The sequence below is a fragment of the Mastigoproctus giganteus genome, chromosome 2 (assembly GCF_048544385.1).
Source record: "Mastigoproctus giganteus isolate SK-2022 chromosome 2, ASM4854438v1, whole genome shotgun sequence".
NCBI lineage: Eukaryota > Metazoa > Arthropoda > Arachnida > Uropygi > Thelyphonidae > Mastigoproctus > Mastigoproctus giganteus.
The window spans coordinates 72366786-72383204 of NC_143576.1; the positions used below are offsets into that span (position 1 = coordinate 72366786).

Here is a 16419-nt window from a genome sequence, read left to right on the forward strand (position 1 = left end):
AACCCCTAAACATGAGGTTATTATTATTATGATGATTATGATTATTTGCTATATGGTGCAAGGAAGCCTGAGGCTTATGCTGCACCAGCCAAAAAAAAAAAAAATTCCTGAGTTACCCTAAGAGAGAGAGAGAGAGAGAAAGAAAGAAATAGAAGGAAATCACCGAGAAAGAGAAGAATGATGATATCCAACCCAGGACCCTGGGTGTGCCAAGTCCATACTCACCAAATGTGAGCCCTCAGGGGGTTATTTGTTTAAATGGCCATTATCACTGGCAATGTGAATGTTTTTAGATGTTGATGTGAAAGTAGTAAAGTCTGTGAATATTAATAGTTAAAGCTCCTAAGCAATTTGTTTTGGTACAGCAAATACAAAGCACACTTTGATGGACTTCCTATTGCTTCACACAGATTTTTTTGGGCTCCTTTTAACAAAGATTTCCCTATTGCACCTTCCTCCTCTTCTCCTGTAAGTCACCTCCTCAGAAATTAGGTATTAGAACCATGCTTGGGTTAGAGGTTGAGAAGACGAAAGAAGATATTTGTTGACATTAGACTGGAACTTCTGTAGACTGTAATTCCGTGAGTTTTAAGTTGGATAGTAAATGGATGTTAGCTGGTGGTGGCATGCGTTCGGACTGTTTTGAAAGAGAGAGCTGGAATTATTATTATTAGGCCTATGGTGCAAGGAAGCCTGAGGCTTATGCTGCACCAGCCAAAAAAAAAAAAATTCCCTGAGTTACCCTCAGAGAGAGAGAGGGAGGGAGGGAGGGGGAGGGAGAGAGAGAGAGAGAGAGAGAGAGAGAGAGAGAGAGAGAATCAGAAATAGAAGGGAATCACCAAGAAAGACAAAAATGGTGATATCCAGCTCAGGACACTTGGTGTGCCAAGCCCAATTTACCAGATGTGAGCCCCCTGGTGTTGAATTTATAGAAGACAATTCAGAAGAACAGTGCCCATTGACGTATCAGTAGTAAAGGCATTCTATGAGACAGCGAGTGGAGAGACTATTAGAGAGGATAGTAAACTCGATCTTATTGAATTTGCGATAATACCAACAACTGGAATTCTGTGGGTTATTATGGTAAAATATGTTTACACTTCCATGGAAATCTTCAATCATATAAAAAAATTAATTTTCAGATCTTCTCTTCATTCCTATTTTTAAAGCTTTATAACTCGTTACTCCGTTCTCACTTGCGTGTATTGTGTTACTTGAAATTTGTGTGTGCCGTGTTCTTTGTTATTGATTGTTTATCTTTTTACTGTTTTAAATTTTAATCCCCGCCCACAAATGTCAGTGAACAGAAATGTCAACTAGTTTATTTAGAATGTACATATTACATACGTACGTATTAATTATTCCATTTATCATGTATATTTTTCCGAATTTCACGTATCATTTAATTTTTTAATTGGTAAGGTAATAAAGCGTAAATCTGTGCTTAATATATCTTTACTTTTATAGCCTGCGGATAATATTCCTCTTATTTTTGCTAATTAGAATCGCTGTTTAATAGAATTAAAATTCAATTCACAAACGTGATCGCAATGACCAGCGCTTACTACACATCGTATAGTGAACAGTACTTTACTATGGTGAGTTCGTCGTAACGTGATTTAATTGTACAGCGAACCAACTGTAAAGGGGGGGGATACATTGTATTTTTAACTATTTACATGAAACTTCGGAAATTGGGGCAGCCGCTTAATCAGGCCAAAATGGACTAGTCCCGATGTTTCCCAAATAACCGGAATCTACTGTATCTGCAATCCAGCTCAGATATAATGAGAGGGAGTACATGTTAGCCTTGTCAATCAATTTGGCCCTGGACAGTGCAAGACTCATGGGGTAGACTTTTTCCTGGCATAAGCTGTCCACGTAAACAAGAGTGCTTCTAACAGATGGGATACACGTAAATAGGAGTGCTAAAATATTCACTGATGTTACTGAGGCAGTGTTAGATAGGTTGGAAAACTGACAACTTGGGGGGGGGGGGGGCTTCACAGACTAATAGATTGACTAGAGCTACAGATAGAGGTGAAAGTGATTTTCACCTTTGCATTCTGATTCCACTGAAACATGAAGCAGCCTGGAAAGCAAGGTATCGGGATTTCAAACCCTGCTGTGGGTCAACATGAAAGAAATAAACATGGGTAAGAATAAGATTATTTGCAGGTACAATAATGCTAGGAGCATATTAAATAAATTTGATGAATTTAAAGTACTGATTAAGAAATCAGAAAAAGCCAACAAGTAAGATTCAGCTGCAGGAGAGCATTGTAAGGGTGTGGTACCACAAAATTGGGCAACCACATATGCAGAAGTTTATTAACTCTATACCAGATCGTTGCAAGGCTGTAATTGCAGCTCGCGGAGGAACAACAAGGTACTGAGGACCTATTTTGCTGATTTAAAGTACATAATAAAAACGGTAAAGTGCAGCCATTATCAAACCACTGCAGGATGGAAGCCTCCTCAACAATTCATGTTGAGGAAATGGACCATAATCTGCCATGCTGGTCCAGTGCGGGTTGTCAGATCGACCGTATTCAGCAGTCAGGGCCTTAAACCCTGGTCTACTCAAAGAGCGTGTGCTACTACACTTCCGCTCCTGACCACTCGGCTACGGAGGCCTAAAGTACATAATATTATTACATTAACATGTCATTTCAGTTTGTACATGTAAATGCAATAAAATGCATGTTGGGTTCTCATGATTGCCATTTTCATGATTTCACATATTTCCATTAATTACGCATTTTACCCTTTGGGAAGATATTTATGGCAATTAGGTATATCAGGGGTGGAGTCTTTTTATTGGATTTCATTCACAGAGATATATATCCCATCTAACAAATGCATTTTGAACATTTCTGCAACCCACAATGCAGCGCAAAACATTTGCAAAATTCACAAGTGATGCAGTTTTTTTTGTCCACCGCTGTATATAGTGGGACACCATCTGATGATTCCCAACAGCAAATTCTAAATGAGAAGAATACAGGGAAATAATCCGAGAAGTTACTAGGCTTTTCATACCAACTACGAAATACCGTTCCAGGCTTAGACCTAAATGGATGTCAGTTGAACTGGTGAGCATTGTGGCAGAGAAGAAAAATGCACAGGATGCATATAAATTTTCAGGTGATACAGATGTCAGAGTCCAAGGAAGCTCTCATAATTATGGCTAACGATTTGCTTACTTCATTTGCTGCCTCTTTTAATATAACTGGATAGATCCCATCCACCCAAGGTGCCTTTCTTATGTTTAACTTCAACAATTTCTCCTCCACTTTGCTCTCAGTTATTACAAAATCACTTAGCTCCCTGTTAGAGTTTGATAAACTTCTGGCATTCCCCTCATTGAATAACTCCTCATATGTGAATTTTGATGTGAAATACTCATTCAGTTTATCAGCTACCTGAGCATGATCGTCAATAGTCAACCCATCTATCTTAAGTGGTCCAATCTGATTTATCCCTTTCCTTCTAGACTTTACATAAGTAAAGAACTCTTCGCTGTTTTTCTTTGCATCCTTTGCCAAAGATTTCTGCCTTCGGCTGCCTAACCTCCTTTATGACTTGATTACAGACCAGTTTATATCTGCCATAAGCTTCTGTGTCGCCTGATAATTTATATGCATCCCATACATTTTTCTTCTCTGCCTCATTAGTTCATCTGACATTTCGAAAATTGTAGATTTCTTAAAGTATCAGTGATATCAGTTCATCTGACATCAATTTAGGCCTAAACCTTGAGCAGTATTTCTTAGTTGGAATGAAAAGCCTAGTAGCACCCAAAATTAAATCCCTGAAGGCTTCCCATTTAGAATTCAACATTGGTAGCATCATCAGTTGCTCCCACTGTACAGAATTTAGAAACTGTCTGAGACCCCTGTAGTCACCTTTAAGAAACCAAAAGCCCTTCCATTTAGCCTTGATGGTACTTACATCTTTAAGTAATTCTGACATCAGTACATTGTGATCATTGTCACCCAGTGGTTCCTTTATCTGCAAATTTTTAAAGCATGAATAATCACTGCTGATAATCAGAACAAGAGTATTACTCCCTCTGGCTGCCTCTCGAACATGTTGCTGTAGAAGTATAATTCAAGCATAATGTCAATACACACCTTCTTTCAGCTTCTCAACCTTCAGCCCATGCATAGTGCTGTTTGTTTGTTTGTTAGTTATTTGGTTTTTAGGAGCATTAGCATCTAAGGCCATATTGCTCCAGGGATATGTGGTGGTCATACCCTGACCTTTCCGCATCCTCCGTATTTGGTGGTAATGGGCTCGAACCCCGGTCTAATCAAGAAGCGTGTGCTAGGCACTGCTGCTCCTTTCCACCTGGCTACAGAGGCACCTCATAGTGCTAAATACTATAGGTTCTAATACTTATTGTGTTCATGATTTTCATGAAAAAAAAAAAAAAATTTCGAATGGGTGCAGAGAATAAGTGAAAGGAATGAAAGAGTGGTGTCTTACTGTGACAGGCTTAAGTTCTACAAATTCCAACATCTGGAGACTAGGCAACCAAGAGGTGATCTGATTAAGGTATGTTAAATCTTTGAATGGATTGAGCTAGCTCAATGCTGATGACATTCAACCTCTTGCTCAGACTACACACAAATTCAAAGTAAGGGAGGATGGTTAAGATAGATCTACAGAGGATTGCTTTCAGCCAGTGGGTGTTGGTTGTTGGAAGAAAATTCCATCTGTCTTTATAGATGGAATTTGGTGGAAAGTTTGAATATATTCAAGAACTAAATTATTGGGGGGAATGATCAGGTGACGTTGGAAGTGGGGTTTTTTTTTTTTTTTTTTGCTGATACTTATAAGCTCGCTTTCTTGAATCATATGCCACTACTATTAATAATGACAGGAATAAAACTTTAAAGTTTTCCAATTAAATAGTGAAAGGGACACAGTCATTCTGCTATCAAAAACTGTGGTAAGTTATGTAATAAAAACTAGTCTTTAATAATCTTATGTTTTGTAAACCCCTGGCACCACCATGCCGTGACGGGACTAATTGTATGTCTATCATGCTGCAATTAAAGATTCTATTCTATTCTATTATTATGTGTTATATCAAAATGAATTTAATCCATTAAGAATATACAAAAAAAACTTACCAGGCTTATATGAAAGTAAATATGGTCTGTTCATTGATTTCTTGTAACATAAGTAAACATCTGATCCAACCTTAAGAAGAAAATTATTGTTTAGTCATATGAATAATTCTAAATACTATGTATGAAATAACACATACAAGGTCGATCAGAAATAATCAGCATATTTAATTTTTTCCTTTGCATGCACAGAAGAGTTTCTGCTTTTAGTGAGACTGTGCAACAAACTAGAAATATCAGTTTGTTATGGTGTACTGGAGCATTCAACATCACATTTCATACAAATGGCAGTTTTTCCAACTATATCACAATACATCATAATTTTAAGTCATATTTTCATGTTAGTAATATGTAAAAAATTTGAAGTCCTAGGAATCTTTTTTTTCCTTTTTCCTTTATTGACATTATGTCAAGTAACACATTTATAAACCTGAAATAACATCTATCTGAAAACAACTGAAGCCAAAATCACATTTGAGTCTGCTAGGCCAAGTCATCTATATTCATTTTAGTTATTACTTGAGCATAATGGCATAGATAATTTAAATATATTAACAGGAGGAATGAAGCACTTTTAAGCAATGCAAGATCTAAATGTCTGTTTAGTTCCAGATGGAAATTACACAGACATGTAAATCAGATGTTTCATGGTACATTCCTACCACTTCATCAGTTTTTGCCATCATTACTACTCGCCATTACAAAGAACAGAACAACCAAAGGTTTGATATACATGACCTAAAAAATAGCCTTGATAAAGTTTGTACTGATTTTAATCATGCCTATTAATTTATCTTCATAATTTTGTCATTCTGTTCTTTGTAACAGTGAAGTAGCAATGACAGCAATTGCTGATTAAATGGTAAAACCATCTGTATATAGTTTCCATTTGGAAATAAGCATAGATTTCATGTTAAAATCAATTCATTCTGTTTTAGGCATTCCCAAATATATGAAGTGTTTAGTGTCTTTGCTATGTCCATCAACATGTAATAACTCCCAATAGGTGGATTTGAATGAAATTTTTTGTTTAGCTTTTTTTAGAAAGACATTCAGCTATTCCAAATTACATTACAATTGTTCAAATAATCAGCAATTATTACGGTAGGCCCTCTACTTATGATGACATCGACCTCCGATATTCTCAGGAACCGCTATACCTTCCATATGATCTTTTATTTTAAGGACCGATGATATTTGCAGGAAACGATGGCTTTCCGATATAGCTGGAACGATACATGGGTGGAAATTTTCAGATGACTGGAGTGTGGAACTCATATGATTATTCTCAACCAATTAGCATCTTTGTTATTGTTGAGCAAACATTCCATGTTACAGTACTTTGGAGAGTTTCTTTATCTTCTTTTTGATGTGCTTATTCAGTGTGTTTTTGTTAATTATACATAATTACAGCAGTTTAATTGTTATTTTTGAATTTATTAATTAGATAAATTGAAATCAAATAACCATGGTTCCTAAAGTGCAAGTTAACAATAAAATTTCTATTAAAGTGAATCAAGATATGATAAAAAAAACATGAAAGAGGAAAAATTAGTGCGTTAGTATGAGAGTATGATTTTCTCAATCAACCATTTCTACAATACTTAAACAAAACGATATTCTAAAGAGTGTTAAAGTTAGTGATGATTCCACATCGGTGCATAAGGGAAGAGACTTTATTATGGAAATGGAAAGGTTTTTGTTGATATGGATTAGGGAAAAGCAGATGAAGGGTGACACAGTGCCTAGACAATTTATCTGCAAACGTGGTAAGCAGATCTATGAGGATGCAAAACTTCATCAAAGCTCCATCAACCAGTGGCAGTGCTGTGCGCTTTGAAGACTTTAAAGCCAGCAGAGGCTAGTGTGAGCGCGTCAAAAAAAGGGGTGAATATCAAGAGAAAGGCATGGAGAGGCATCCAGTGCTGTTAAAAAAAAGCAACTGAGGCCTTTAAAATTGAATTTCATCAGTTTGTTGATCAGGAGGGTCGTCTTCCCCAGCAGGTTTTTAACATTCACGAAACTGGCCTCTTCTGGAAGCAAATGCCCAGAAGAATGTACATCACTAAGGATAAGGCTAAATTACCTGGGCATAAGCCCATGAAAGATAGGCTCACTTTCATGCTGGGTGCTAATGCCTCTGGAGATTAAGCTGAAGCCTTTGTTAGTGTATCATTCTAATACCCCCAGAGTAATTAAACAAAAAAAGATCGACAAAGGTATGCTGGAAGTGTTTTGGTACAGTAACAAGGAGTTACAAGATGCCTGGGTTACAAGATGTCTTCAATAAATGGGCACTTGAAGTTTTCTGTTCTTCAGTGAAGAGTTATCTTCAGAAAAATAAGCTTCCTGTGAAGGCACTGCTCCTGTTCGACAATGTGCCAGGCCATGATCCCAACCTTGTTCAATCTAGAGACTCAATTTGACTTTGTTCAAGTTAAATTTCTGCAACCCAACTCCACTCCTCTTCTTCAACCAATGGATCAGCAAGCGATTGCAAACTTCAAGAAAATCTATACCATGAAAATGTTCACAGGTTGCTTTGAAGTGACTTCTGGTGAAAATGCTGTCACCCTCAAAGATTTTTGGAGGTCGAAGTTCAACATCCTGGACTGCGTAAGTTCTTGGAATAATGTTTACACCAGGTGCTTAAATTCAGCCTGGAAAAACATCTGGCCTTTAATTATCCATACCGTTGATGGATTTTAAGATGATAGCACTTTACCAAGAGTGACAAATGATATTGTCACTCTTCGTAAATCATCAATAGGTCTGGAGGTTGACGAAGAGAATGTGGAGGACCTTACTGACCTTGTGGGCATGAGCTAATAACAGAGGAGCTACAAGAGTTGGAGAAAATTACGTAGTGTGACACTGGACAGGAAGAAGAAATCACCCAAAAAAAGTGTCAGCTGAAGAGTCAAAGACTTATTTCTCATTGGGAGCGTTTAAGAGAAGTGGTAAAAAAAAACACCCCAACAACAAAAACACTGATTCATGATGTGCAAAATGGAAGACAAAGTCATTTTTTACTTCAGGAAGCTGCAAAAAAAAAATCATCTTTGGATAGTTTCTTTGCCAGAAGCAGCAAAATACAAAAGGCTGAAAAGACACCTGACATAGTCCTACCACCACTACACCGCCATTGATTTCATCAGCTATGCACTTCAAGTCTAAGGTAAATGCCAATTTATTGTTTGTTTATTTATTTATTTTAACGTGATTTATGACTATTTATTAAATAATCCTTATAAAACACTCATTTTTAATCTAAAAATGAAATATAACATGCAAGAAATGCTAATTTTATGTATTTGTGGAACAAATTACTCCCAGATGTTGGGTTCCCACTGTATTTCTTTTTTTCTCCCCCCTATACATAATGTGGGTTATCCACATACTGTATACTGACGGTATGTGGATAGCCTATACACTGGATTATGTCTGCTTAAATGCACTGATTGGAGGAATGAGCATTATGATAGACATGAATGTGTCTTGGTTCACACACAAAAGTAATTGACTAGTATGCAAACTTACATCAAAACTAAATGCAATTTTTGTGCCTTAACACAAATATGCAACCATTCAATGAGCACGATAAAAGGCACATGAAATGAACAACTGAGAAATATTGGCACAGATTGAACCATGGGCTATTGCATTACAACTGGGATATATATATATATATGGGTTGCGTGAGGGTAACTAAGAGTAAAAACATGTGCAACATATACTTGCATTTACACTATTACTAGGAGCACAGTAAATAACTGATGAATTTGAATTACTGAATAATTCGTCAAATGCAGACATTGTAGAAATAACAGATGTGGTGCCACTCAGACATAAATGATGCTGAATTTGAATATGAAGAGTATTTGAATATATATTAAGGACAGAGTATAAAACAGGACATGTGGAGGGGTTATGCTCTTAGTTAAGAATATAAAATCTAAGACAATAGATCCAGTTGACTTTGATAACGAGTGCAATGATGAGCAAGTTTGGTGTCAAATAAGCAGGGAAAACAAAACTGAGAGTAGGAGTGCTTATACGCCTAATGACTGAGATGAGTATACCAAACAGCTATACAGAGAAATATACCGGGCTAGCAAATCAGAATGTCTCAATGGGTGATTTTAACTTTCCAGATTTTGACTGAGATTTCTGGATTGGTCACTCACACACTAGAAAGACTTTTGTGGATTTCTTGGATGACTTTTTTCTACAGTAGCATGTTCAAGAGGCAACAAGTAGCATGTTCAAGAGGCAACAAGAGGGAAGAATACTCTTGATCTGGTTTTCAGCTGTGTTTCTTCATGCATTAAGAATCTGCAGGTAGAAGATAAATTAGTACTAAATACAATAACCAGGGTTGCCTTAAAGATTGGATATCCAATCCATGTCATCAATAAAGCCAGCCCAGACAACTCCAAGTTAACCCCCAGGGGCTCACATCTGGTGAGTATGGGATTGGCACACCCAGGGTCCTGACCTGGAAATCATCATTCTTCTCTTTCTTGGTGATTCCCTTTTATTTCTGACTCTCTCTCTCTCTCTCTCTCTCTCTCTCTCTCTCAGGGGTATCTCAAATTTTTTTTTTGGTCTGGTGCAGCAAAAGCCTCAGGCTTCCTTGCACCATATGACTAATTATAATAATAATAAATAAATAAACAACCACAACCTAGCGTCGACAGAAGAAGCACCTCCACATGTATACCGCACATATCTTCAATCGGCTCTAAAATAGCTGAAGAAGCCATGAAATTTGGATCTTCACCTTTTACAAAAGTTCAGCCTCCATCAAACAGAGAATCTTGCTGAAATCCAAGCATCATAGTATCCAATCAGTGGTCAGACAAGAACACCCCTTAACAAATCCATGTGAATTAAGTATAATTGCATTCTTGTCAAGATGGTCCTGGATTACTTCTTTAACCAGCAACTGCATTATTTTTGTGGGAACAGAGGTTAAGCTAACAGTCCTGTAGTTACTACTGTCACCTTTTGATTCTTCTTTGTGAATTGAAATACATTCCACATCTCCAGTCTATAGGGACCTCATCTGAATCCAAGGATGCTCCTGTAAGTATGGCCAAGGGTTTGCTTACTTCCTCTGCTGCCTCCCTTAATATAATTGGATAGATTCCATCCACCCCAGGTGCCTTTTTTATATCTAGCATCAACAATTTCTCATCCACTTTCTTTTTTCAGTAATCACAAAATTATTTAGCACCCTGTTAGACTTTGATAAAATTCAGGCATCCCCTTCCCTAAAGAATTTCTGATATGTGAATGTAGGTTTAAAATACCTATTCAATTTGTGATCTACCCAAACAGGGTCATCAACAGTTAATGCATTGTGATGCATTAACTGTTGATGACTGATTTCACAGACCGGTACAATGAGTCAGTTGTTGAGTGCAGATGTATGTGGTTTTCCATTTTGGCTGTGATGGCCATAACTGAAACAAAAATGAGTTTTAAAGCCTAAAAAAAAAAGGAAGAGGACACTGAGAACTTCATGTTTAGGTAATATGTGCTCTAAGAGTGAAAAACAAATCTTGAAAAAAAAAAAAAAAAAAAAAGAGACGTGTGGTTTTATATATTATAAAAATAATTATGATTAAGCAGTATTGCAATCAACAGTTAATGCATTGTGATGCATTAACTGTTGATGACTGATTTCACAGACCGGTACAATGAGTCAGTTGTTGAGTGCAGATGTATGTGGTTTTCCATTTTGGCTGTGATGTATTATGTGATGTATTATGTATTTGGCTGTGATATTGATATGTACATATCAATCTTGACCATATTATTTTTTTTAGGTTATACAAAACTTCGGTGTTATTATTAATTAAAAATTAATACAGTGGATTCCGGTTATTTGGGTCACCAGTTAATCGGGGCAAATCTTAAAAAAAAAAAAAAGAAAAAAAGAAACCAATCAAGAAAATAGCCAGGGTTTACTTAATTTAATTGGGACAGCATGCCGTTTAATCGGGGCAGGAGACCGCAGCACTGGAAATTACCCTACGATTGTCTCCGACCGCACCATGTGGTTCAGTCGAAATTCTGGAGGTCACAACCATTAAACAATAAAAACAATTAGCAGTCACCTGTTTATTGGGCTTTTCTGAAATCTATCATAAATGGACAGTAAACTCGATCTTATTACGATAATACCGACAGCTGGAATTCTGCGGGTTATTATGGTGAAATGTGTTTACACTTCCATGAAATCTTCAATCATATAAAAAAATTAATTTTCAGATCTTCTCTTTATTCCTATTTTTAAATCTTTGTACTCATTACCCCATTCTCACTTGCACGTATTATGTTACTTGCAATTTGTGTGTGCCGTGTTCTTTGTTATTGATTGCTTATCTTTTTACTGTTTTAAATTAACCCCCCCTCCCCCTTCCCACAAATGTCAGTGAACAGAAATGTCAACTAGTTCGTATGTACATATTACAGTATGTATTAATTATTCTGATTATCATGTATATTCTTCCGATTTTCACGTATTATTTAATTTTTTAATTGGTAAAGTAATAAAGGGTAAATTTGTGCTTAATATATCTTTGCGTTTATAGCCTGTGGATATTCTCGCTAATTAGAATCGCTGTTTAATAGAATTAAAATTCAATTCACAAATGTGATCACAATGACTGGCGCTTACTGCACATCGTATAGTGAACAGTACTTTACTATGTTGAGTTCGTCATAACGTAATTTGATTGTACAGTGAACCAATTGTAAAAAGGGGGATACATTGTATTTTTAACTATTTATGTGAAACTTCGGATAATTGGGGCAGCCGCTTAATCAGGTCAAAATGCACTAGTCCCGATGTGTCCCAAATAACCAGAATAGACCGTAATAATTACCTATTTCCATTACTGTTATTTTTATAATCAAATTCAGGAAACTGGTTTTTTTTTTTTTTTTTTTTTCTGAAAAAAAAAAAAAAAAAAAAAAGCTATGTTCAAATAGCTATTTTCCCAGATTACAGATATGAGCAGGCGGTGATTTGCGAGCTAAACGTGACTCGGCACACTAAACTGCAGGTCTACCAACTCGCTTTGTTTTGGTCTGTCTGCCTCAAGCTACCATGCGGTCAGGTTGCATACAGAGTGTTTCTGTGATTTCTGAATTGTGAGTTTATTTATTAAATAATTTTGCAATCCTCACAATTTAAAATGGCATCAAGTGATAGAGGAGTTAAAAGAAAGCATGTGAACTTAAATGTGGCACAGAAATTAGAACAAGGCATCTTAGTTGCTGCATGAAATTTACGGTCTAAAAAACAAACTGTTTCTGATATCTGTAAATCATTTGAGTAAAAAAAAAAAAAAAAAAAAAAAAGGTAAACTGCAGCCATTATCAACCCACTGCAGGATGGAAGCCTCCTCCTCAAAAATTCATGTTGAAGGAAATGGACCATAATCTGCCACGCTGGTCCAGTGCAGGTTGGCAGATCAACAGTATTTAGCAGTCAGGGGCTTAAACCCTGGTCTACTCAAGGAGCAATCAAATGATACTAGAATATCTTCTTTGTTGATTTTGACATCCTTGAGTCTGGTTATTAAATCCTGGGTATTTTTTAACGATCTTTGGTTCTTCGGAACTATCTGGGAGAGGAGTTGTGTCAGCCATTTTCATATCTTCTGGGTGATGTCTACTGCTAATAATGGGTCTGGCAGGGAATCATGTTTGTGCACTTTAATGTTGCCAAACCTGTATAGCATTTCTGAATTGTTAGGGTTTAACTTCTTGTGTAAGTCTTCATCAATAAATTTTTTGTCCAGTAAGGCTTGTAGTTTTATTTTTACTTTTTTCTCGAGGTTGCTTGTGGGTCTGTTTTTAACGTTTTGTAGGTGCTTGTGTCTTTTAGAAGCTCTTCTACTTTCTCGATGTGGCTTACTTTGTTAATAATGACTGTTGTGTTCCCTTTTTCTGCTTTAAATATATGTATATTTCTGTCTTCTTTCAGGTTTTTCGATGCTTTCCGTTCCTCGGTGGATAGATTGTTGTTCTTATTGTAGATCTTCTTGTAGTTTAAGCTGTATATTAACTGCATGGCTGCAATATTGATCGTACCTTTCACTAGATTATCCTGAACGTACTTTAGACTATTGTGGATGTGGGCTAGGAAATCTAATGTGGGGATATGTTTAGGTGTCGGTTAATATTAAAGCCTTTGCTAAGTAACAGAATTTCTGCATTGGTGAGAGTTTGAGCTAAGGTTGATGATGTGGTTGGGGATTTTGGCAGTATTATTAACCAGACTCAAGGAAGTCGAAATCAACGAAGAAGATATTCTAGTATCATTTGATGTGTACTCAGTGTTCACTACCATCCCCTTAGAAGCAGCAGAAACATGTCTCCTCCAAAATATAGACAGCCATATCACAATGGAATATCCAAGACCCCTTCCGGCCACAGAAATAATGGATCTCATAGATCTCTCCATAGGTAAACCTTACTTCACCTTCAATGGGAAATTCTATACGCAGATATCTGGTCTGAGCATGGGTAACGCCCTCCTCTCCTTCTCCTGGTAGAAATTTTTATGACTAAATTTGAAGAAGGTACATGGATGGCATAATGCCGTCTGGAATCATGGCACAGATAATTTACAAAAATTCTTGGAAGCTCTCAACAATCACCACCAAAAAATCAACTTCAAAATGGAAATCAAGAACAACGGCCAAATTCCATTCCTGGACATCCTTTTTTCAAGTAAGGCCAAAAAACTACATATGGAAGTTTTCAGAAAACCCACAGCTACTGGCATCATACTAAACTATATGTCCTTCCATCCTTTCTCTACAAAAACAGGCGTTCTGAAGTCTCTCATCAAGAGAGCCTACAGTATTTGCAACAAAGATTATACATAACTAGAAATAAATACAATAACCAGAGTTGTCTTAACACGTTGACTGCCGCATTGGCCAATACCATTATGTTTTTCAGGCGCCGCGTCGGACATATATTGCCAACACCCACTGTTTCAGTGGGGGCTGCATCAGCTGTATAGCGCCGACAATTATTGGAAATTTATGTTATTTTTGAAAAGCGTGCCCTCCAGTGATACATGTGTGAAATTTGCATGGCACTATGATAAAAAAAAAAGCGAGTAACTGGTCATTATTTAAAAATTCTTTATTATTACAAATTTTATAATTACAAAATTATGAAGATTTATGGTGTTGTCCAAAACACTCCAAACACATGAAAGGCTGATGAATACAGTCTGGGCAGTATGTCAAAAAAAAAAACTCTTTTCTCCTTTCTGCTAGCAACTGATCTTCCAATTCTTTCAATTTTGCATTACAAAAACCCACATCCTTCTAACTTTCTTGTTGTTTGCGTTGTTTTTTGTCATTAGTATATGAGTGTTACCACATTTTGGCTTTTCATGTTTCTCTTTCTGTTCTATATTTAGAAAATCCGTAACTACCTCTTACCAAAAGCTGTTTATTTTTATTTGTTTTCGCGTGGCACTCTTGTATACCACGTATGTATTGACAACTGATATTCCAAGTATATATTCTATCGCTAATTTCCGGTACCGCTTTACCCCCTTTCTCACCATTGTGGCATACAAACCCATTTGATTTGACAGATCAATGCTTGCTTTTCCCTTATTATAAGCTAGAATAGTGGGTTTTTTTTATTTTTTTGCTTCTTTCCATCTTCCTTTACTGGTTGCCTATCCTGGTGGAAGGTTCAACAACCATTTCTGGGGACTGCTTTGTTGTTAGTAGTCTCACATCTTGAACATCTCGCCACTTTAGAACAATAATTCATTTTTTTCTTCCTTGGCGATCATCTCCCCTTTATTTAGCTTTGAGTACAGTCTGTCCTCGTATAGCACGATAGTTGCGTTCCTAGAAACCCTCGTGCAATGCGAAATCGTGCAATATAAACAACAGGCCCTATGGGAAAAGTAGGGTTAGGTGCCGACCACCCAAGATTGAACACACATTTGGAACCAAAACATTACCAAACAATAAATAGCCGACCGGGCTAGCCGAGTGGGTAAAGTACCTGCCCGGCAACCCAAAGGTCGCGGGTTCGATTCCCGCCTCGGGCTTGGATCAAAGTACTGCAAAAACCTTGGGAGGTGCAATATGGCCACAGAAGCCGATGCACCAACAACTACCAAATCAAAAAAAAAAAAAAAAAACAATAAATAATCGGGTAATTTTAATCGTTATAAAATACGTTAAGTATTTTATAACGATTAAAATATGTAATAAAAATATTATAATAAAGTATTTTTAGTATTTTTTAATACTAAAAAAGTATTTTTTACGAATAAAATACGTATTTTATTCGTAAAAAATTTATTATATTAAATAAAATAGTCGTAATAAAATACTTACGTATTTTATAATACATAAGCAAAAATTATAATACGTAAGTTGTAATAAAATATTGCTAATGCTTTTGCTTCTATCGTAAGCAAACTTGTTTTTTGTTTGATTTTCTAACTAAACAGATGACAGCCATTCCATCTCTTCCAATTCTTTGTGTCTTAATCTAATGGATTTTTATTACACTTTGTGTTGTTCCTGCTATGAAAGTTGTTTTTATTTTCTCTGCATTCTTTGTAATTCTCGGCGTTGCCTGATTTAGATCTATAGCACGTGCAATATTACATGGCCTTTCATTTCGCTCAAAGCGTTTCACAATTTCATATTTTTTCTCTATCGACAGAGGCGGACAGAAGCCTTACGGGGGAAACCACGGTGGGCCGGAGGCCGGTGTGATTTTGGCCATAAACCGTAGCATGAAGCCACTATAAATTTTCCCGGTTAAGAATTTTTGATCCAGTCCGCCTCTGTTTATCGATATTGCTTTTTTTTTTTTCTCTGAATCTGCAGTGTCTTAGCCAGAATGCTTCCTTTTCACACCTTTTAAGTATTTTACTCATTTTTAGGGAATAAAGCACAATTACAAAACGAGGAGGCATGCTTGATACACATAAACAAAGCTGCGCGCGTGTAGCAACTGAATAAACAACACCGTAAAGGCCGAGATACGCTATTAACACCTCACATTTTACTAAAGCACATTTCTGGGGGTTACTACCAAAAAACAATAAAAACAATTTCCAGTTGCGTTTCTGCTAGTGGAATCTGTTATAAACTGGTCGTAAACTCGATCTAATTGCAATTGCAAATTATCGATAGCTGGAATTGTGTGGGTTTTTACGTTATTATGGTGAAATGTGTTTCCCCTTCACTGATATAAAACACATAAA

General features: G+C 36.5%; 1 protein-coding gene across 3 annotated transcripts in view; it reads right to left on the reverse strand.

Moving 5' to 3' along the window:
- The window catches only part of Crag (DENN domain-containing protein Crag), an 878555-nt gene that overhangs the window by 764287 nt on the left and 97849 nt on the right, over positions 1-16419 (reverse strand). For all 3 annotated transcript variants that reach the window (XM_090389072.1, XM_090389068.1, XM_090389077.1), the window contains one exon: positions 5142-5211. In XM_090389072.1, the coding sequence (XP_090245198.1) occupies positions 5142-5211 (70 nt within the window). The remainder of the gene's footprint in view (positions 1-5141; positions 5212-16419) is intronic.